Source organism: Erythrolamprus reginae, chromosome 1, assembly GCF_031021105.1.
Source record: "Erythrolamprus reginae isolate rEryReg1 chromosome 1, rEryReg1.hap1, whole genome shotgun sequence".
In the NCBI taxonomy this organism is placed as follows: Eukaryota; Metazoa; Chordata; class Lepidosauria; order Squamata; family Dipsadidae; genus Erythrolamprus; species Erythrolamprus reginae.
The window spans coordinates 309,164,212-309,189,238 of record NC_091950.1 but is presented as its reverse complement, the minus strand read 5'-3'; the positions used below and the strand labels follow the sequence as shown (position 1 = coordinate 309,189,238).

At 38.3% G+C, this 25,027-nt stretch overlaps 1 protein-coding gene across 8 annotated transcripts in view; it reads left to right on the top strand.

Annotated features, from left to right (window-relative positions):
- PTPRK (protein tyrosine phosphatase receptor type K) overlaps positions 1–25,027 on the top strand; it is a 484,094-nt gene that overhangs the window by 342,950 nt on the left and 116,117 nt on the right. For all 8 annotated transcript variants that reach the window (XM_070733486.1, XM_070733484.1, XM_070733481.1 and 5 more), the window contains 3 exons: positions 10,225–10,334; positions 13,106–13,307; positions 17,544–17,649. In XM_070733486.1, coding sequence (XP_070589587.1) covers positions 10,225–10,334; positions 13,106–13,307; positions 17,544–17,649 — 418 coding nt within the window. The remainder of the gene's footprint in view (positions 1–10,224; positions 10,335–13,105; positions 13,308–17,543; positions 17,650–25,027) is intronic.

The window sequence follows — 25,027 nt, the reverse complement described above, 5'->3', positions numbered from 1 at the left end:
GAAAACCGTTCTTGTGTCTAGTTATCTTAGTGTTCAGTGCTCTATAGCCTTGTTTTGAGGATAGGAATTGAAACAATTTATGCAAGGGGTCAGTAAATATTTTCACGACCCCGTGCAGTTTATAGATCCTCAATAGAAGGCAGGTTGGTAGCAATTGTTTTTTCTGCAGTTCTGATTATCCTCTGAAATCTGTGTCTGTCATGTTGGGTTGCAGAACTGAAAAAGACAGTTAAAGAGGTGTAGATGACAAATTTAATAATTCCTCTGTAGAACTGTATCAGCAGCTCCTTGGGCAGTTTGAGCTTCCTGAGTTGGCGCACAAAGAACATTATTTGTTGTGCTTTTTTGATGATGTTTTTGATGTTAGGTGTCCATTTTAGATCTTGCTATATGATAGAGCCTAGAAATTTAAAGGTCTCTACTGTTGATAATGTGTTGTCTAGTATTGTGAGAGGTGATAGAATGGAAAGGTTTCTCCTAAAGTCTTCCACCATTTCTACAGTTTTGAGTGTTCCAGATTGCTCCGGTTGTACCACGAGGCTAGTTGTTCAACCTCCTGTCTGTATGCGGTTTCATCGTTGTATCAAATGAGACCAATCAGTGTTGTATCATCTGCAAATTCAGTAGTTTAACCGATGGATCATTTGACATGCAATCATTGGTATACAGAGAGAAGAGAAGTGGTGAGAGCACATAGAGAATATACAACTTCCAGGAGCCCAAACTGCCTAAAAATGTTAACATAACAGAAAAGAAAAACAAGCAGTTCTAAAATGTAGTTTTAGATATTGTTGATATCCCTTGTATGGTTTGATACGGTATGCAACAAAGCTAGACAAGACAATATGGATAGATGGGCATGTGTAATTTGTAAATCTGGGTTAAAATTAAAAGATTTTAAAATAACCTTTATATATATTTCAGTGTTTATGATCCATACAGTGTATGGCTTTGTGAAGGAATAACCACAGTTTATGAGATTTATTTATTGATTTGATTTGATTTGATTTGATTTGTATGCCGCTCCTCTCCGTAGATTAAAGCAAGTTAGACAACATACTGTCAGTAGTCAATATTGGCTGATAGCTAAGTGCTATATCCTGTATCAATGCAACAGCATGGTTATAATTATCAATTATTTGAGAGTGGGGAAGAAACAAAATGGCCCAGTGACTCATGTTCTCTTTAAAACTTTCTCTGAATTTCTGGTTGGCCACCGTGGAAACAAGTTGCTAGAGTTAGATTATTCTGATCTAAGTCAGCAGGGTTTTTATTTTTAACTGGAATGTCATACTTCAATAAAATTTCCGAATGCAGTGGTTTTATATTAATAATAAAGTACCATAAAAGAATTTCGTAATCCCCAGGAAGCATTATTTTACTCTTATTAACTGAAAGTGAGTGACAGTCATTCAACTGGGACAAAGTTTACAAAGTTATGAAATAAGCTGAAGTATACTCAGAAACATACTGCCACTTGGGTCAGTTTCAGTTTATTCCACATGTTACATCGTATATAACAGGGGTCCCCAATCCCCAAGCTGTGACCTACTACACTTCAAAACAAGGGTGGGCAGCAATTCCACCAGCGGAAATGAAGATGTGTGTGCAGCTCCAGCTGTTCAGTGGCTGTCACTTCCTGGATTACTGGTCTCAGCTCGGCTCTCCTTTTTTTCCCCTCCTGCTGCATCTGCGCTCCTTGCTTTTTTTGTCTTTCCTCCTTCCTGGCCTTGGACGAGCTTTCCTCTCTCCTGCTCGTCTCCCCTCCAGCATCATGCAGTCACCTCCCACCTGAACGCAGAACGCGTGGGTGGAAGCGGTGCTGGCAGCATTTATGCTTCTGGCAGCACCCGTTCGCCTAGCTACCCAGCCTGAGGCGGGGGGGGGGTGTGACCCAGGAAGGAGAGCACGGGCAACGCGAAGCAAATTGTCACCCCAGTGAGCGACACTGGTGAGGTTGTAAGTCGAGGACTTAACAGTTCACTTGAACAATGATGATCATTCAAGCCATTCCCACCTGATCACATGGCCGGCAAGCCACTCCTACCCAGTCACATGACCATTAAGCCACACTCACAAAATAAGCCACACCCACAGTGTGGCAGTAAAAAAAATTGGCTGCACATTACTGCTTCAAAACCATGCCAAACAAGTGATGCATAAGCATGCACACATGAAGCTTGAGCAGCGGGCACCTGCATTTGCACAGATGGAGCTGTTCTGAGTTTTGTCCACATGCCAGCCACTCACACAGAACTATCACCTCCACCCTTCCCACACTAGAAAGGTTGGGGAGCACCAGGGGTGGGCTCTAACTTAACCTTGCTGCCAGTTTGCTTCCTCCCGCGCCATGTGGTTGAGCCTCATGGGTGCGCATGCACATGCGCAGTGCCAAAAAAATCCAACTCTCCCCCAAAGGTGAAAACTAAGATAGTAGTGTATGCAGAGTGCCGAAAAGTTGGCTTCTGCACATGCGTAGAAGGGGGGGGAAACTGGGGGGGGAAATCCCCCCCCAAACCCCCCCCCAAAAGATGGCTGCATCCATGGACCGGCACCAACAGAACTGGTTGCGTGAGGTCATTGTGATGTCACCCACGGTTTGCTACCAGTTCTATAGAACTAGTGAGAACTGGAAGGAACTCACCTCTGGATTATAGCTTATGATATGTAATGTTTCTAAAATCACTGAATTTCATGGAGGAAATAACATATCAATAGCATTAGCATTTAGACTTACATACCGCTTTTTTAGATTTATATACCGCTTCACATGCTAATCCTTTCCCAGATCCCAAATTGATCAAAAGAAGTAATCAGTAGCAATGAGAAATGATGAGCATTGCCCCTCATTGTAACTGATTCTCCTGTTCTTCTATATCAGGGGTAGGAAAGTTGGCTCTTCTATGACTTTTGGACTTCAACTCCCAGAATTCCTGAGCCTATCATGCTAGGTCAGGAATTCTGGGAGTTGAAGTCCACAAGTCCCAGAAGAGCCAACTTTGCCTACCCCTGTTCTATATGTATGATTGACTTTCAGTGACTTTCCCAGCAGAGCAAGCAGAACATTATTCAGAAATGAAACTAAAACAATGTACTCTTTCCTTGGTTATAGAGGGACATTTGTGTCTGTGTGAGTGAGGGATGATCGAAGATTTGAACTCATTGAATGAATAAAGTGCAACTAAATGTGTCCTTTCTGAAACATCCATGAGCAAAGATTGATTTAAAAAATTAAAAGCAAGAATAAACTAAGCAATGCAAAACAGAAACAATTGCTTCAAAACTATGAAACCATTCATTTTGTACACGAGATGAATGGCAGACATAATTCTGGGATTGTTGCTACCTGAGAAGTTTTTTCAATGGACATACTTGTCTGTGAACTCTGAGTTTTTTATATAAACATAAATGCATCTGACAATTCATCCCCTGGGTTGTTCGTAGCATTTATCCTGCTTATACAGGGTCCACTTATTTCACATTGTGCTCACCTAGTTGTCACAGTAAAACTATCAATGCACGATGCAATGAAGGACTTTGTTTTTCAGCTGGCTTGTCACAAAGTCTGACAGTGATTAAGGCTGAGAGAGAGTGACTGACCCACAGATACACAGTTGGCTTCTGTGCCTAAGGGAAGGCCAGAAATGGCTCTCTGTGTTCCTAATCCAGTAGCTTAACCATATACCTTACTAGCTTTCACTTAATCTCCTGGGTACAGAATCAAAATGCCTTTAAAGTTATGTGTCTGTATTCTTCCAATTTCTTTTCTCTTAATGTACTTTGTGGCTGGAGGCTACTTTACATTTACCTATCCGTATCTATTATTTATGCCTCACAGTTTATAGTAAACAAAGGTGTATCTACCCTGTGCTGTTGTGCTGTTTTCCATCCTTTTAATTTTCACTAGCAAAATATTTGAATGTCAAAAGATAGAATATGAGCTAGTTGCAAATCCTTTCCCCCATATCCATGTAAAGAAATGGAGAAATATGGGAAAATACATAAATGATCTGCAGACTGAGCATTGCCAACTCCAGCTACTTAAAAACCTTTGATTGATTTATATATCTAAAAATGGGGTAATACAAATGTGGAACTCCATATATTTGCACATTGGGCTTTCAGATGCTTTTTTGACAGCCTCATACTTTCATCTACCATACTTCTGTGAATAATTTGCTACAGATAATGACAAAATAATGACTCTTCAATAGACAAGATAGAGAACTGAGACAGCATTTTCACAAAGGGTACACAAACAACCAGCTCAAGATCTGATGGAGACAAAACAAGATTTGCAGCTATTTCTCTTTTATTCAGTTTTGTAAAGGCAAAAATAAGCAGTTTGGATATAAGCCAGGCCTCTTTCAGAGGAGTCAAGTTTCATTTTTTCATTAGCTTTATTGTTTGTTTGCATTGTTTCATGGCCATTTTGCTACCAGCAGATATCTTGGTGTAGCCCCATTTTTTCCCCATTTTACGACCTTTCTTGGCATGGTTGTTAAGTGAATCACTGCAGTTGATGAGTTAGTAACCCAGTTGTTAAGTGAATCTGACTTCTCCACCGAATTTGCAATAGTCAGGTTGCAAAAGGTGATCACATGACCTGGAGACACAGCTACAGTCATACATTTGAATCAGTTGTGAAGCATCTGAATTTTGATCACATGCCAATGGGGATGCTGCAGAGGTTGTAATAGCAACAGCACTTAGATTTAAATACAGTAATACCTCATGATACGAACTTAATTGGTGCAAGGAGGAGGTTCGTAAGACGAAAGGTTCGTAAGATGAAACATTTTTTCCCATAGGAAACAATGTAAAGTCAATTAATCCGTGCAACCAAAAAACCCCCCGCAAAAAAACGGCTTTCGGCGACTGCTGGGAAGCCACGCGGCTGTTTTAAAAGGTGACAGCCGGCCTGGGGGGCTTCCCAGCACCCCCCCGAACCCGGGTTCGGGGGGGTGCTGGGAAGCCCCCCAGGCCAGCTGCGACCTTTTAAAAGAGCCGCGCCGCTTCCCAGCTGTCTCCTGAAGCCGAACGGCAAAGCCGAACTTCCGCGTTCGGCTTCAGGAGACAGCTGGGAAGCGGCGCGGCTCTTTTAAAAGGTCGCAGCCGGCCTGGGGAGCTTCCCAGCAACCTCCCGAACCGAACCCGGGGTTCAGAAAAATTTTGCCTCTTCTTACGAACTTTGTTTGAGTTACGAACCGGCGTTCGGGAGGCTTCTGGGAAGCCCCGCCGCCCGGCTGTCACCTTTTAAAACAGCCGCGCGGCTTCCCAGCAGTCTCCGAACGCCGGTTCGTAACTCGAAAAAAGTTCGTAAGAAGAGGCAAAAATTTTCTGAACCCCGGGTTCGTATCACGAGTTGTTCGTAAGACGAGGGGTTCGTATCTTGAGGTACCACTGTACCCACTTCACAGTGTTTTACATCCTCTCTAAGCAGTTTGCAGAGTCTGTTTATTGCATTCAACAATCTGGGTCCTCATTTTACTGACCTCGGAAGGATGGAAGGCTGAGTCAACCTTGAACCTGGTGAGAGTCAAATTTCCAAATTGCTCTCAGCCAGCAGTCAGCAGAAGTAGCCTGCAGTATTTCATTCTAACCATTGTGCCCCTGGGGTTCATCTGTAACTGTAATAAACAATCATAAATTTCATTTTTCAGTGCCAATGTAACTAAACAAACTTGTAAGTTGAAGTTGTAAGTTGAGGACTATCTGTTCTGTAGAGACTACACAGTCTGCTTGAGCCAAATTTAGTTGAACATCACTTGAGACAGAATTCAAGATTTTGCCCAATTAAGAGTGGTGTAAAGAACTTTTCTACAGTAGAACCCCGACTTACGAGACTAATTGGTTCCGGAAGGAGGCTCGTAAGTCGGAACGCTCGTATGACGAAACATTGTTTCCCATAGGAAACAATGTAAAGTCAATTAATCCGTGCAACAACAAAAAAAACCGCTGCCGCTGAACGCGGAAGTTAGCGTTCGGCTTCAGGAGACAGCTGCGAAGCGGCGCGGGTGTTTTAAAACGTCGCAGCCGGCCTGGGGGGCTCGGGGGCTTACCCCCGAGCCCCCCAGGCCGGCTGCAACGTTTTAAAACACCCGCGCCGCTTCGCAGCTGTCTCCTGAAGCCGAACGCGGAAGTTAGCGTTCGGCTTCAGGAGACAGCTCCTTGGCGCTCGTATCCCGAATGTGAGCTCGGGAGGCGAACAAAAATGTCGCTCCCCTCCCAGCTCTTATCTCGAGTAGCTCGTAAGTAGAGCTGCTCGTATGTCGAGGTTCCACTGTATAGTTGTGTAATAAATGGTGATCAGTAATGATATTATATACCAGTTTTCTTATTTTTGATAATACAGGTTAGATTTTCTGCTTATAATCAATAATAAACCAGAAGTTGGCACAAGTCAATTTTTGTAGTTAGTTAACTTCCCTGTTCCAACTTAAAAATACAAGTACTGATTTAAGGTAATTAATGAGCCAACATCTGCAAGGGCCCGAAGAAACCATTAAGGAGGTTTACTTGGATTCAGTAGTTCAAGTAAATGATAGTTTGGTAGTTTGAAGTTCTTGGTTCTGGATTTTGTTTTACATCTTCAAGCATATCCATCACCCCAGCTCTAAAAACCTGGCTTTGGTCCCAGGCCTGGAGTTGATGTATTAATGTACTACAGTATTGCATTTCTGAGGCTCCTATTTGGTTTGATTTGTGTATTTATAAGATCATTTTAATCTGGTCTGTCAGTGTGGTTTTGTTTTCTCTTTTTATGGTTTTTTTTGTTTGTTTTTATAACCACCCAGAGTTCATTAGAATTGGACAGCTATAATAAATTCAAATCAATAAGTCCTGCTTAGTGTCAATTATTCAGTCCATTTTATATTTTCCAGCCAATATTATTCTAAGTAGCAGCCTACTATACACAATCTATTATCAACAGCTAGTAGAATTGTCCGGTTTGTTTTAACCATTATAGCACACACAGCTTCCAACCAACTCCTCTGTTACTAATGTTTTTCATCTTAGAATTCTCTCCCATCTTAACGTGTCAATTGGAAGTTTTAAGACCCTCCCTTGATGCCAGCTCCATATCTGCACTATTAACATGATGTTCTCTGAATAGCTGAACATTTTTGTTGTTGTAGCTCCTTATCAGCAAAACAGAAAGCTATCAGAATTTGTTCGGCTGTTTTGTTTCTTCCAACACTCACTCCTGAATCTGCACAGGTATATAGAACCATGACTAGTCAGCAAGAAGCAGGGGTGACAGCTGGTTTATCACTTTCAGTATTAGCATGATTTGGAAGAAAGGGCAAAGGCCTCTTAACACTTGTTAATTGGATAAATTAAGAAAGTTTATTGTAGAAGTAAGAAGCTGGTCAAGAGCCATGATGCTTAATCCACTTTTATTAATTCCAATTGAAAATGGCAAAAATACTCAGTTAGCACCTGGGGAATATTGGCAAACAGTGGTACTAATTGTAATTCTAAAAGATTTCAAAGGCATGGAAAATAATGGAGAAATTTAATTGGGTTAATACAAATACAGTACTGCATTTAGTCGCTCTGAATGCAATGATTAGAACAGAAGGCTGAGGCAAACAGTGGTTCCTTTTTCTCTTTCTGTCCCTTTGTCTCTTTCAGTCTCTTTACAGGTAGTTCTCATTTAGTGACCACAGTTGGAAAAAGTAAGTTGGTCATTAAGAAAAGTGGTTGCTAAGTGAAATTGGCAGTCTGCTTACGGTCTTCGGTTTTCTTTTGCTTTACAAACCTGTGAAGGTTGTAAATGCAAGTAGTTGTAAAGTTATTTTTTCATCACTGTTGTAACCACAAAGGGCCACTACATAAAGCAATTGCTAAACAAAGACTATGTGTATGTTCTTCTCTCTCTTGCCTAATTACCTGCTGGTGAAGGAAAAAAGCTCTTGCTAGAGCTATGTACTGATCATTATTAGCAAAGGGGTGCTAATATGCCCATGTTACACCAACACTCCGCAGTCTGCATTGGTTGCCGATCAGTTTCCGGTCACAATTCAAAGTGTTGGTTATGACCTATAAAGCCCTTCATGGCACCGGACCAGATTATCTCGGGGACCGCCTTCTGCCACACGAATCCCAGCAACCAGTTAGGTCCCACAGAGTGGGCCTTCTCCGGGTCCCGTCAACTAAACAATGTCGTTTGGCGGGACCCAGGGGAAGAGCCTTCTCTGTGGCGGCCCCGGCCCTCTGGAACCAACTCCTCCTAGAGATTAGAATAGCCCCCACCCTTCTTGCCTTTCGTAAGCTCCTTAAAACCCACCTCTGTCGTCAAGCATGGGGGGACTGAGATATCCTTTCCCCCTAGGCTTCTACAATGTATGTATCGTATGCTTGTATGTATGATTGGTTCTTAAAATAAGGGTTTTTAGCTGTCTTAGTATTGGATTGTCACATGTTGTTTTTACCACTGTTGTTAGCCGCCCCGAGTCTACGGAGAGGGGTGGCATACAAATCCAATAAATAGATAGATAGATAGATAGATAGATAGATAGATAGATAGATAGATAGATAGATAGATAGATAGATAGATAGATAGATAGATAGATTGATTTTAAAACTTATGGAATCGGGCCCAGGGTCACAATTCATCCTCTATTGGTTTAAGCCTAGATCTTAGTACAGGTAGTCCTCAACTTACACGTTAGTGACCGTTTAGCGACCATCCAATGTTAAAATGGCTTAGAAAAAAGTGACTTTTTACTGTTTTTAATGCTTAATTACTAATGGCTATTGTACCATCGCCATGGTCATGTGTCCCGGGATCATGTGATCCCCTTCTGACAAGCAAAGTCAATGGGGGAGCTGCTGATACTAACTTAACTTAATTGCAGTGATTCACTTAACTGATACTAACTTAACTTAATTGCAGTGATTCACTTGTGGCAAGAAAGTGTAAAGGGGCAAAACCCATTTAACAACTGTTTTGCTTAGCAACAGAAATTTGGTGGTTCGATTGTTGGTAAGTCCTAGTCCTGGACTAGCTCTAATGGATTTTTTCAAGTTCCAACTTTTTATTAATGCAGTGCCACTAAGTTCCTAAGTACATCAACAAGGCAGTGGAACCAAAATGTAAATGGGTGCGGAAATGGATCTCAAATATCAATTTGTACCATAACCAGTTTTTTGGTTAACTGCTGGATTCTAGTTTAATTGTCACTGCACGATGATCCTTCCCAATCCTTTGGGATTTTATACACAATCTCAAAGTCCTGAATGTGCAGCCTCGGTGGTTGAATTTGTAACAAATGGTCCAGCTTTGCACGTAACATAATTATTAATTTACTCGGTATATTGCTGTGCAGTTATTGACCAAAAGAAATCTACCACTTGGACCCAAAGATGTGCCTTGAAATCCAAGGTTCCTTTGAATTGTAGTCAAGAGAAACAAATAGTTTTCCTGTAGGAAAAAAGAAGACCTCCAGGAGATCAGCAAGAGCCATAGTACAGCCCAGAAGGACTGTCAAGGCACATCAGCTGTGATCTACTGTGATATCTTTGTCAGCTTTGTTAGGCTAAGAACAGCAATCTGAAATAGACTTATGGATGAATGCATTTCACAAAAAATGAGAGTTCAACGTTTCATCTGTGTACCTACAATAACTTTACATTGTGAATTTATTTTTTATTTATCAAATTACACTGGATACCTAAGGGCAACTTATTTATACTTTCACACAATCTGAAATTGGTGTAAATCTGGTGTAAATCTGACACCAGTAAAGGACTTCCTGCTATTTCTTAATGCTGCAGACATATTGCATAATATTTTCTATTACCCACTAACATTTTTTTTGCTTTTATAAAATTGCTACATGTTTTGTAGCAAATGTTATGTGTGAATTTGTGTGCCTTAGATTATAGCACGAGAAGCAGATAATTTAAAAACGTATCTGAATATAGATGTAGGTTTTTAAATAAAAGCATATTGTTGCCCACCTCAATGTTTTTGAATGTACAGTTCTTCTGAGATTATCTATTTATGTATTGATTATCTATGAATTGTTTAATAGGTGCTCTATAGAATTGAAATACAAAATAATTTAAAGTGTATTTATTTTCAGTAACAACATTCCATACATACACAAATATATTTAATATAGCATTCAGCAGCCATAGCTTAGTTAAATTAGAGCATGCAGAATATAAATAAATGAATTTTAATATTGTTTGTTATTAATGTTATTTTTGCAGTGCCTGGTCCTGTACCTACAAAATCATTAAAAGGAACTCCCTTTGAAGATAAGATCTTCTTAAATTGGAAGGAACCAATGGACCCAAATGGTATCATCACCCAATATGAGGTAGTAATAACATTTATTTATTTATTCTATATCTATAGAACAGCCGTGATTGCACAGTGGTTAGAATGCAGTATTGCAGGCTACTTCTGCTGACTCCTGGCTGACTGCAATTTGGCAATTCGAATCTCACCAGCCCAAGGTTTACCCCTCCTTCCGAGGTTGGTAAAATGAGGACCCAGATTGTTGGGGGCAATATGCTGGCTTTGTAACCCACTTTGAGAGGGCTGTAAATCACTGTAAAATGGTATATAAGTCTAGGTGATATTGCTATTTTCATTTAACATATTGCTACCCTACCATCTCACCTAAACAACTCTGGGCCTTTATAGCAAAGATAATATAAAAAATAAATAAGAACAAAGTTAAAATTAAAAGGAGTTAAAAGAATTGACATTTTTGCTTAATTGTGCAAAAACCCCACATGGGTTAATTTAAAAAAAACAACAAGAAAAATAAGCCACAGATGGCATTTTTTTCTAGATTTTGTATATAGGTAATGAGGATCTCAAGTCTTTTTTATTTTTGGCTATCATCATAGATAATAGATAGCCAAATAGATGATAGATAAAATAGATCAATCTGCTTAATTAGAATGCATTATTATGTATTATTATTATGTATTATTGTGTATTATTGTGTATATTAATTTGAAACATATCCCTGACCAAAAGCATTCTAAATATTCTGAATGGATCCCAGGTTATCAGAAAAACAATGTAAAATTGTAGAAATGAAAAAAGGTGTTATGGTAGCCCCTTCTTTTCAGTCCATTTTTGGTAAGTGAGCTATTACTTCATAGGGTCCCTGGCTGCCTTATGTGGTTTGTCTCACTGTCACTGAGCAACCTGAAGTTGAGTATAGGGACATCAGCAATCTCTTCTCTTCAGAAAACCTCTTTATTAAATTTATATGCCACCCATCTCATTGTCAAGTGACTCAACTTATGTTACATTGGGCCCAAACAATAGAAGTGAATTGTGTTATGATGTATTTTTGCCTCTACATCAGGGGTGTCAAACTCAAAGCCGGTGGACCTGATCCAGCCTGCGGGATACTTAGATGTGGCACATGGGGCTGGCCTGGATATATCAAAGGACAAGCCAATGGTGCCTTTGCTGGCCAAAATGGAGAGGGGGGGTCATGTGACTCCCTCCATGGTCATTTTCAGCTTCCAGGGTCTCTTGCAACACTCTGCCGGTTGAAAACGGACTACAATCCGGCTTATGGGCCTTGAGTTTGACACCTTTTGCCAGAAAGTAAATCTTCCTTTGTATGGAATAGCTGTTTTGTAAGCAAAGGGGGGGAAATGCATTTTGAACATGTGTCAAACGCCCACCATGGCTACATCCCACCCACCACCAGCCCACCCAATACAATACAATACAATATCAACTTTATTTGATTAGTCAATTGGCCATATCAAGGCGAGAAAAAGGACCACATCGGTCATCATAAAACTGTGACTGGTTAAAATACAATAAAATTGGCTAAAATAGAGGGAATTTGAATAAATAATAAGTTAAAATGCAGTACAATATGCTAAAATTGAGTAGTAAAACCTGAGAATATAACTCGGGCAAAGGATTATATTAAACAAATCAAAGATACTGATATAAAATATTCTTAAGTGAGTTCATCTCCTTTGCAACCCTGATGTGGCCCTTAACGAAATCGAGTTTGACACCCCTGCTCTACATGAAAATATCAGGGCCACAAATATTGTCCATTTTTCAATTTAAGGAAAAGCATATCAACTGTCAACACACCATGCAGCTCACCCAATGATAAATCTGTGAATTAATCCTTAAATTAGTATATACTATTGATGATCTTTTGTTTCAGTCACAGAGGGAATAGAACATTCACGATACAGGCTAAAATTGCATAATAATAAAGCCTTGTTTTTGCCAATAGTTTGCTACTGAGCTTGTAATAAATGATAAAATCTAGGACTTAAATATGCAACTTTGATTTAGATCTGGTAGCATTAATATATAGCCTTCGAAAATAATGATTTAATGAAACACTGTCCAATGAAGGCTACAGATAATATATGTGAGAATTATTAATAGATATTAGACATTTTCTAGACTTCAAGGTTTTCTCTCCTGGAAACTTGAAATGCAAATACTGATTTTTTAAAAAAAAAATCACATATTTGATGAATGAGCCCTTGAGGAATGAAGGGGAAAATAATTTGGCATCCAATTTATTATGTATCTGTCTTTTTTTAAAAAAATAGGCAGTCTTGTCAATACCACATTTCTCGTTAAAGCAAACTAAATATCTTTTAGAAGCACTTAAATGCTTCAATCATATATTCCAATGATTTAGTTTTTGTTGTGTTTTAATGGGTATTTTAATTGCTAGTTCTTCAAAAAAAAAAACCTTAAAGGAAGATTTCAGTGTATACATTGTATATTCAGTATAAATATTTGAATAAGCAAACATCATACACCTTCCATATCAGTATGTTTATTAGAAAAAAGGTGAGAAAAAATATGCTAATGTGCTATAAAATAAACAAACAAGCCTACAATTGTACAAACAATTGTACAAATCACAGTTGTTTGCATAATTACTAACCCACCAGTAATATTTTGTAGGTGTAAGAATCAGTAACACTAGTATTCCACCACAGCAATTCAAAGAAAGTGGGAAATTCAAAAACTAAGATGAAACATTTTTTTTTAAAAAAAATGGAAACTAATTCGTAGCAATATATTAAGCAGGGTTGGAGTTTCACTAAACCTCTGATATAATTTCCACAGGTCAGTTACACTAGCATACGATCCTTTGATCCTGCCGTTCCAGTAGCTGGGCCACCTCAAACTGTGTCAAAATTCTGGAACAGTACACACCATGTTTTTCCCTATCTACACCCTGGGACTACCTATCAGTTTTATATAAGGGCCAGCACTGTCAAAGGTTTTGGACCAGCTACAGCCATCAATGTAACTACCAATATTTCAGGTAAGGGCAAACATGGAAAAGTTACTAAATTTATCATATTAAATCTCCTTTCTACTGTTGAAACCAACTCTATTTCCATATAAGGAATACATGGAAGACATAATGGCTACAAGCGTCATATATTAAGTGGGTAATGATAAATAGGCACCAAGAAAGATGACTATGTAGTTATGAATGTGCATATTTAAATAGGTGATGGTATAGATCAGAGGTGGGTTCCTCCCAGTTCAGACAGGTAGCAACCTGCTGGTGATGTCACGATGACATAACGGAACCAGTTCTTTCATTTCCGATCCATGGATACTGCCATCTTTTGTTTGGATTTTTTAAAAAAGTTCCCAGTTTTTTTCTTTTCTTCTGCGCATATGCAGAAACTGAGTTTCCAGTACTGCGCATGCATTGCCATCTTGGTTTTGGACTTTTTTTGGGAATTTTTTTTCCAGCACAGTGCATGCATGTGCATTCAAAGCACACATGCAGCCAGGTTGCATGGGAGGAAGCGAACCGGCAGCAAGGTAAGTTAGAACTTACCCCAGTGTACATTGTTTTATGATTCGTACTGAATTATCAAGATCATCATGAAATTTTGCAAATGGTTGTCCAAAATCTACTATGTACTTATTTTTGCTATGGCTATTTGAATGCAGCCCAGTGTTCTTTACATTAATGGAATTCTGGGAATTATCACTAAAACGCCCCAAAACTAGCCTGGTTTGGTTTGCTTAGTTTTTAACTAATTTAGGTAGCCCCCATCTGATGACAGTGACTCTGGACGGCATACAAAGATTAAAATATAGAACACAACAAAAATTTCCAGAATTCCCAAGCTCATTAAAATTATCATTAAATATTCAAAAAATAATGTTATGGATAAATGGAACTGATAGTTCCCCAATTTTAGGAAGATGCACTATTTTAATCATTTTATTTACCATCCTGCGGTCTGCTAGCAATGTTGGGGAACAAATAAAATGAACTTGTCTTGGAGGTACAGATAGTCTTCTGGTAATTGGGATCAGCAGCCTTGTCACTAAGTAATATGGTCATAAAGTGAAATGTCACATGACACAACTTATTGTGGGAATGGCAGCAGTCCAATAGGTTGTCCTTAGGCAAGTCCCATACCTTTCTCAGCACCGTATGGCCACATGATGTTGTGACCCATCGACTGCCAGCTTCATCTAAACATACATTCAATACAGGTAGTCAGGCAAGGGAGACAAATCAAGATTTGTTCAAATTGGACAAAAGGAAAGCTTCTGAACCAGGCAAAGAAAAAGCAGGTGATTTACAACCCAAGTCTTAGAGGGAAAATGAATACTACTCTGTGGGGTTTTGCCATCTTCCATGAATGGTAAAACGAAAGCTTGGATGTTCAAGAGACAAGGAAAATTTGGATCAAGGTAACACTGAATCAGGAACGGACGTGATTTTAGGAATTGTTTGGGTGAAGCATTTTTTTTTAAAAAAAAATAGATTTTAATTTTGCTAATTTATTACAACCTTTTCATCTCTTAGACAAATACTCTGGTTTCTATATTAGAGAATTTCTTGATAGCAACATCCAGATGTCAAAAAAGCAGATGGATACAACAAATTAAGGGGTTTGTGTTTTCCTGTGTGCTGCTAAGGAGCGTCCAAGCATGAGAACAAACTCTGGTCAGTTGTTAGGGACTGAGTTTTAAATTTAGCTTGAAGTAATAATAAATTGGCAGTTTGAATGGTTCCCTGTGATGAATGAAAACAGCAGACAGTAGAACTCAGACAGATTTTCTTTCCCATATAACTTAAATGATTTATTTATTTATTTATTATTTGGACTTTTATGCCACCCCTCTCCGAAGACTCTTATTAGGTTATATATTATATTATTTAGATCCATAAGAAATATTAAAACACATTAAAAAATCTCTGCACAAGATGCTTTGTAGTGAGGTCAGTTCGCTCCCAATAACTTCATTTCCATCAAAACACCTTTAACATATTAGTTATCAATAAATTCAAAATGATTTAAACTTTTATCAGGAGGAATGGTTACTTTTTCTTTAAAGTACCTAGCAAGAGAGAGAGAAAAACTATTCCATTTTTTAAAATTAAAAGCCAAGACTTTTAAAATTACAAGCATTTTCATAGTAAATGGATTCTCTGGGACCACTAATGCAGTATTTCTCAACATTGACAACTTATAACCACATTTAAGTGTACATTATTATTAAAAAGTCCCTACCCACTCCCTTTTAGTACAAAAAAATCTCTAAAATAGAGCTAAGGTGATGTTCAGGGCTTAGAGTCTGAGGAACACATTATTTTTAAAGTATAGTTTAGAAAATCCTCTTGAGAATCATGTTTTCCAGTCATGTTAAGAATGTTGACAACTTACTGTGCTCAAGGTTTAAAAAGTAATAATAATTTCAGTTGAATAGTTGAAGATTTGATTGGCTCCTGAATGGTCTACTTTATCTTCACAGTTTTTCTCCAAACGCCATCACTCTGCTAAACAAATAATTCCCTCAATGATGTCTGAACTACTAAGTCTGCACTACTATTAATCTTCTCATTGTTCCCATCACCCATCTCCTACCACTAATGACTGTATGACTGTAACTTTGTTGCTTGTATCCTTACAATTTATATTGACAGGTTCATAATATGATTTGATTGCTCATTTGTACCAGGACAAATTCTTTGTGTGTCCAATCACACTTGGCCAATAAAATTTTTTATTTTATATGTAACCCAAATGAATTAGATGCCCGTCCAAAATACACCACATTCTACTGAAGTTTTCATGCATCCTGTTTTCCAAACAACCACATTTCATTATCGTTTTCCTGCTCAGCTCAAAATAACCATTCATAAAATCTGTGGACGGAATATAAACCTAAAGGTTTCGCCTGGCAGTGATCTCTCACTTTAGGTGACAGTGCTATCTCTTTTTCCTACCTGAGCAAGCCACCATTGTCCAAAGATCCTTCTGTGGTCATGTGGCCAGCATGACTATACGCTAGGGTGTACGGTGTGCTGTTATTTTTCCACTAAAGTGGTACATATTTATATACTTGCATTTACATGCTTTCAAACTGCTGTTGGCAGGAGCTGGGACGAGTAATGGAAACATACTCTCTGGTGCTGCCAAGCTTCTGGTCAAGCCCAAAATCTTAATTGCTTAGCCGCCACGCCACATAGGATAGAAGGGGTGAAACAAAAGGGAGAGATTGTTGTAGTATTCATGATATAAATCTAGATCATGATGTTATTTCCCAAGGATGAAGAGGTCAAGACCTCAATTCTGGTGATTAATTTATATTGCTGTAAGGCATTACTAGTTCTTTTGTCTAGCATTAACTATTAGTGCTATTTCCTGTGATGACCAGCTTCAAAGTTAGTTTTAAATTATAACTACCGAAATTTTAATTATATTCACTGCCCTGATTGAAAAATAGAATGAAAATATGCGGATAGTGGAGAGTGTTATATCCTTGGGCGGACCACAGCAAATCCTGATAGTATGAAGAATCATAAAAGAAATCCAGTGATTCCATAATAGATATCATGCAAAGAAATATCAATATTCTTACATTTAATAAGCTTAGAAAATTGGAAAATCCTGATCAGTGTTACAGTTTTATTTTTAGAATAGAATAGAATTCTTTATTGGCCCAGTGTGATTGCACACACAAGGAATTTGTCTTTGGTGCATATGCGCTCAGTGTACATAAAAGAAAAGATAATTTGTCAAGAATTATGAGGTACAACACTTAATGATTGTCATGGAGTCAAATAAGAAGCCAATAAGCAACGAGGAAACAATATTAATAAAAATCTTAAGGATACAAGCAACAAGTTACAGTCATACAGTCATAAGTGGGAGGAAATGGGTGATAGGAATGGTGAGGAAATTCTAGTAGTGCAGATTTAGTAAATAGTTTGCCAGTGTTGAGAGAATTATTTGTTTAGCAGAGTGATGGCGTTTGGGAAAAAACTGTTCTTGTGTCTAGTTGTTTTGGTGTGCAGCGCTCTGTAGCAATGTTTTGAGGGTAGAGGTTGTCCAGGATGTGATTTTTAAAAAACTTAATTAATTTTTTAAACTTTAAACCGATGCTATACCTTACTAGGATTTGGAATTTGATTCACCAGTTTACAAAATTGTCATCAGGTAATTTTTGTCTTTGAAAAGACGCTGGAAATCCTGCATATTTTTTTTAAACTATGATATCCAATATTTTTTTTATCCAGCTCCCACACTACCAGATTATGAAGGTATTGATGCCTTTCTCAATGAAACAGCCACAACCATCACTGTACTCCTGAGACCAGCACAAGCCAAAGGAGCGCCTATCAGGTAAAAACACAAAAAAATGGAGGAGGGGGAATTAAATCAGCATCCGGCAACCTTTTGAGAGTTGTGTGCTACACATGCACACACACATTTGACAAACAGAGAATAAAATGGACAAGGAGATATTACCATGACATCGGTAATGGGATGGGATATTTGCAATTTTGAGTTGCTTTCCATGTTTTGTTTATTTTGCTTTGCTATTTGGGTATGCCATTCCTATAGCTAAGACCTTAATGCTTTAAAAAAACCTAAAATCCTACCAAAGGATTGCCACAACGTATCCCTTTGTCAAAAGGTCTTAATTCAATGAAAGACTGATCTGAAGTCTCTGTGATGTTACTGTCTTGCACTTTGTTAACTATTTTAGTGTTTATGTGATTTAAAAAAGGCTTTATAATATAGTAGGCCTTACTTCGGTGGCAACAGGCACAGTATAATTTAGATAAATTTCCACCATTTCTGTTCTTGATTTAGATAGAAATTATGCATTGTAAAAGCCAGCCTGTCCTGTATAAATGTGCCATTGTCTTTCTTACTTCTTCCCTGCACATGCCCCTTGAAGCAGATGTTTGATAATCCAATTCAAAATTGCAGGTTCTGTCAATCATTTCTTAAGATGCAGCATGCTGCGGTAGTCACAGTTCTAATCATGGTAGAATCGTGTCTTGCCTACCAAGTATTATATCATAATCTGTAGTTTTTTATGGCCTCCTGAAGCTATAAGCCAAACAGCAGATCTCAAATACAAAGAAAGACTGGATGAATCAGTGTTTACAATAAAATATAAAGCTATTTCTTACCTAGCTGGAAATCCTCAGCTCAGCCAGTAAAGAACAAATATTTATTCAAAAATGAGATATATGTGGATATACACAGATACAGACACACAGGGACAAATTATTTACCTTTCTGTTAAGAAGTGTGTTCAGATTTATAAATAAATGTATCAGGAAATTGCTAATGAAATATTATGGATATTCTATTGATTTAATTGATCCACTCTCATGTTCAAAGTTACCTTCTCCTTTTATATTGTCTGATATTGTCTAAATTAATGTAAAAACATGAGAATAGTTCTGCTGGATCAGGACCAGACCCAGCACTTTGTTTCTCACAATGACCAAACAAATGACTCTGGAATACTCCCAAGCGGGAATTGAACACATATTCATTGTTTCTCTCTAACTAGAATCTGAAGACATGGTGCTTCCAATCTAGAAGACTGATAGGGCAAGTTATTATATATACAGCCAGTGAACCTAATATTTTCTCACACTGATAATATAGGTATAATCTGGTCATGAAACATCGACAAGAAAAAAAACAAGCTCAGAGCAGCATGAACTCAGCAGTTCAATTCTGAGCTAGATAAATTCTCTTCTATTGGAGTAGCATTATGGTCAGTTCTTCCTTTTGGCCTCGCAACACATTTGTGTTAAGAGATCATATGACAATCACCAAGCTTTTTCTTTCCAGCCCTAACTAAGTGTTAATGACCTTCCCAACTCTTACCTTGCAGGTTCTTTCATTGTTACTCTTTGCGAATTATGTTTTCCAAGCCCTAAGTCTTTGCAGGTTTTTTTCATTACTCTAACTTGCTCCAAATGTTTCTTTCCAGCCCTAACTAGGTGCTAACTATGTTCCCAGCTCTTACCCACTTGCAAGCTCTTTCGTTATTACTCTCTGCAAAGAATGTTTTCTAAGCCCTAAGTTTTCCCCCCCATTGTTCTACTTGCTCTGAATGTTCTTTCCACTCTAACCAGGTGCTAATGATTTTCCCAGCTCTTACTGGCATGCAAATTCTTTCATTGTACTCTCCTTGAATAAGGTTTTTTTAAAACCCTAACCAGGGGATAAAATATTCTGCTGAAGCTGACCAGGCTCTTAATCGATGCCAGCCAGAGGAATATCTGCTAAGCAGATTCTTTTCCCTATTTTCCTCCCCCAAAACTAAGGTGTGTCTTATACTCCACTGGGTTTTACACTCTGAAATATATGGTATATTATCGTAGGACACAGAGAAACAACATAGCGTAGTTCAGATGTATATGTATACATGGCAAGAATTATAATTATTCTAAGCAGGATGGAAATTGACATTGACAAGTTTACTGATCATTTGGTACTTTGGAGACCAAAAGCTCTGTTGGTTGGGTTGCGTTGGCTGCTCAGGAAAATAAGAGCAGCTGTGTCTGCAAAGTCTTAAGATTAGTTCCTTGTGTTCCCAATGGAGTAGTCCAGCTGTTTAGGTGAATCGTTGAAAATGAGATTCTAGATTCTCAAAATGCTGAACATATTCATAGAATAAACTTTTCCACTTTGTTTATCTTCCTTTGCCTAGACTGCTTTTCGGTTCAGCGTCACACTCGCCTTGCTTTTTTTGCTACTTGAGTAGATTTTACCCAAACAAAATAAACAATACAGTATATGAATTTAATCTTGAAGTGGTGTAGAATTGCTTCTGGCTCATTAACCCTGAAAGGTCATAGTTATAACTATAATCACATCCAATCTCGATTAAGAGCATTTTAATTGATTACTTGACATTCTTTTGAGACATAGCATGGCCTGAGCCTGTGAGGTAATTTGCTATTAATAGTCAGATACTGTAGATAGAAATGTAACTGAGAAAATGGATACTCTACGATCATTTTATTATTTCATTCTGGCAGATATGGAATCATCCAATTTATGACCTTCTAATTTATATAAGGATTCTAGGGATTCATATTTAACAGTTATTTATTCAACTTTCAGTCAGTTGCACCCTACTGCTCAAGTTTTCATTGGTGAATTTTTCAAAACTATATCAAAACTCAGTCATTCATTGTCCAGTGAGTTGGGGGTAGAATTACTGTTCCTTGTTCCATGAATTGTGTTGCAGTTATGTAGATAGAAGAATGCCCTTTGATTTTCTACCTCATAGGTAGACTCTGCTAATTGTGTATGCAATTGTGTTGTTTTCTTTTAATTCGCCCTCAGCAAAAAATGGTAATACAGTGTTCCCTCGATTTTCGCAGGTTCGAACTTCTCAAAAAGTCTATACCACAGTTTTTCAAAAATATTAATTAAAAAATACTTCGCGGGTTTTTTCCCTATACCATGGTTTTTCCCACCCAATGACGTCATATGTCATTGCCAAACTTTCGTCTGCTTTTAATAAATATTTTTTAAAATAAACTTTAATAAAGAAACATAGTGAGTAATAATCTAAATGGTTGCTGAGGGAACGTAAAATTGCAATTTAGGGGTTTAAAGTGTTAAGGGAAGGTTTGTGATACTGTTCATAGCCAAAAATAGTGTATTTATTTCCGCATTTCTACTTTGCGGAAATTAAACTTTCACGGGCAGTCTCAGAACGCATCCCCCGCGAAAAGCGAGGGAACACTTTACAGCCCTGCGACCAAATATTTATTTATTTAGGCAGTTTAGATGGCTGCCCACATCTGTGGTGACTCTGGGAGGCTAATGGCTGTTCAGAACAAAAGCAGCAACAAAATCAAATGAATAAACAGCAGCCAAGCAGCCTGACTTTCAGATTATAATGGCCTGAGATGGACTCATAAAATGAAAGATGAGGAGTTTCTACTATGCTTTCCCAGCAATTCTTTGAACTTTACTCCTTTTGGGCTTCGCATAGTGGCTTTGTAGTTTTTTTGCTACTACAACTTATCGCATAGGGAATACATTCCTCCCCTTTAACATCAGAGGATAGAACATAAACAAATCCACAGAGAGTAGAACATAAACAAATCCTCTTCTGACAAATGAAGGAGTACATGAATTATGAAAATAAATTAAAATCTATTATGTTCCCTTCCGTAACCGCAGTGTAACCTTGAGTGTATTGGAGAAAACCACCCCCTCTTCTGTAAGTGCCAAAACAATGTAACAAGCTTTATTTGTAAATTAAGTTTTATTTAAAAAATAAGAAAAGAAATATACAACTTTCCCCTCCACATTAAACAGCCTCTTGTGAGAATAATGACTATTGGAGAAATGACTCCTATAGCACTGATGAAATTACAAACAGTGTATTAAAATAATATCCCAGAAAATAGTTCAGAGGAGAAATAAGACTGTGATGTTTTCTTGAGTTGCTCCAATCTGGACGCACTCAAGAGCTAAAGAGATTCCAGATCTATAAAGAGGGAATACAAATTGCTGAGCCTGTCCAGAGAACCTGAAGTTATAGGCAAGAATGTTAAAATCATTGAAATAAAAATGAGTTTTATTTTTTATTTATCTTTCATTGAAATTCTGAGAGAGAGAGAGTTCTAACTGAGATTTGATACTGAAACCAATTCCTAAAATCATAAGTCCCTTCCTGATTCAGTGTTACCTTGGCTCACATTTTGCTTGTCTCTTGAATATCCAAGCTTTTGTTTTACCATTCAGGGGAAATGACAAAGCCCCACAGAGTACTATTCCTTCTCCCTTCAAGGCTTGGATTGTAAACCACCTGCTTTTTCTTTGCCTGGCTGAGAGGCTTCCCTTTTGTCCAATTTGAACAAATCCTGATTTGTCCCTTTTGCCTGCCTACATGTTCCTATCTGTTGCAAGCTGTTGGTTTGAGGCCAGTTTTGGACCTCAGAATAGCAATAGGAATAGAAATAGCACTTGGACCTATACACCGCGTCACAGTGCTTTACAACCCTTTCTTAATGGTTGACAGTCAGTATATTGCCCCCAACACTCTGGATGCTCATTTTACCAACCTTGGAAGGATGGAAGGATGAGTCAACCTTGAGCTGGTAAGAATCGAACTATGAAGCTGCTGACAGCTGGCAATAACTGGTGCACCAGTTGCGGCCCTATTTGGACAGGGAGTCACTGCTCACAGTCACTCATGCCCTCATCACCTCGAGGTTCGATTACTGCAACGCTCTCTATATGGGGCTACCTTTGAAAAGTGTTCGGAAACTTCAGATCGTGCAGAACGCAGCCGCGAGAGCCATCGTGGGGCTTCCAAGATTCGCCCATGTTTCCTCAACACTCCGTGGCTTGCATTGGCTGCCGATCAGTTTCCGGTCACAATTCAAAGTGTTGGTCATGATCTTTAAAGCCCTACATGGCATTGGACCAGATTACCTCCGGAACCGCCTGCTACAGCATGAATCCCAGCGACCGATAAGTTGGCCTTCTCCGGGTCCCGTCGACTAAACAATGTCGTTTGGCGGGCCCCAGGGGAAGAGCCTTCTCTGTGGCGGCCCCGGCCCTCTGGAACCAACTTCCCCCGGAGATTAGAATTGCCTCCACCCTCCCTGTCTTTCGTAAACTACTCAAGACTCATTTATACTGTCAGGCATGGGGGAGTTGAGATATTCCTTCCCCCTAGGCCATTACAAGTTATGCATGGTATGTTTGTCTGTATGTTTGGTTTTATTATAAGGGTTTTTAGTTGTTTTATTATTGGATTGTCACAGGCTGTTTTTATTATTGTTGTTAGCCGCCCCGAGTTTACAGAGAGGGGCGGCATACAAATCCAATGAATTATTATTATTAATTAATAAGAAGAAGTAGCCTGCAGTACTGCATTCTAATCACTGCACCACCATGGCTCTTGATATGGATGAAGTGACCAAAAATAAAAAGAGTTTCCCATTCCATCACACAAGGGCTTTTCACCCATGTTTAAGGGATGAATAGTCTTATATTTGCAGCTAGCAGATAATTTAGGAGAATAGGATATAAAACATTTGATCACGTATCTGATGAACCAGTTCAGATTATCGGTCCTTCTGATGATGTATATATGCAGTATATACAGTATCCTGGGTTAAATATCCTACTTTTTGAAATGACCACTGTTCATTTTATCATGTTTTATATTGTCAGATGGCTTGGAGAAAAATCCTGAAATAGTGTGTATTATTATTCTGATTTTAAAATGAGAGTTTTAAGTTCAGCTTCATGAATGACGGCATTGTCAAAAGATCAAAAGGCTGCATTTCAACTGGTTGTATAATTTCATTTGTTTTGCCTCTTTCTTCTTCACGAAAAAGAATTATAATTATGATCTCTACTGAAATGGGCATTTCCTTAGAAATAACCAAGTGCTGTCTTTGAGAGGAAGCGATTGGCAAGTTTACCAACAGCTTAAATAAATAAATAAATAAATAAATATTGGTGTATTTTTTTTTATTGGAATATTAAATAGGCTGAATGCCATCTGCTCCAACAATTTGTCAGTGGCAACTATAGGGAAAGGAGCCGACTATTTGGAGAGAGTGGACAGATTTCTCTCCATCTGTGCTTGTATTACAAGATGTCGTTTATATTTTAGATCTGCATAGTTGTGAGTCAAGATGTCATATCAAGGTCAAAAGGTAGAAATGCCTGTCAACATGCTTTGTCTTGGAATAACATGACAAGTGCAATTTGGTGCTTCAGGCATGGCTTAGAGCTGCCCTGTTGAGCCTTGAAACTGAGCTTTCCGTATTATCATTTCAAAGGCAAACGCTAACTTTAAATGCTGCAAATTATCAAGCAGAATGCTTAATCTATTACAAATTACTTTGTGTAATGTGAAATCTAGTCTTGGACGGCACAAATGCCAAAGCCTTTCAAGTTGAAAGGGTTTTCTTGAAGCCCAGTCTTGTGCTCACCAGATACGTTGAGTTTTTAACTCTTGGTATTCTCAAGATATTTCCATTCTCCAGTCCTTTCCTAGCAGTTTGAAACTGATCTGCAGTCGCCTTCGGTTTTGCTGACTTTGAAATGCTGAGAATAGGCAGGAATCACTGCAGGCCAGGTGGGACACACTCTCCTGCTAGCAACAGAAGAATGTTATAAAAAAAAAAATCACGCAGTCTGTGAACCATCTTTAATAGCTTGTGCCAGTCCTGAAGAAAGAAAAATAACCCTAGCTCTTGTGCTCCTAATCCACACAAACAGGAAATAAAATAAATTGCTAGTGCATCCACCTCACTCCCCTGTTTTTATTTTATTTCATTTTATTGATATGATAATATGTTTATTTAGGCAGAAGTCTGGACGGCTAACGTGAAGGAAAGGTTTCTGGGTTTAGAATTGCTATTCCTCCTGCATAAAAAGGTCTCTTATAAAATTTTCAGTCAGGTGCTATTCAGGCTTTTGGTTGAAGAGATTGTGATGGATGGAGAGAGCTAAGAGAGGGAGAGAGGCAAGAATTCCCACCACAGGGATATCAGACTACGGTAACTTAACAGATTTGTAACAAAAATACTGGGTTTACACCAGTTCTATTCTGTTTATATGTCTTTTCTTCCAGGAATCTAATGGCCATAAATCTCCACTGTGTTTCTTTTGACATATGGTTGATTATGGAATAAAAACACATTATTTATTTATTTATTTATTTATTTATTTATTTATTTACTTACTTACTTACTTACTT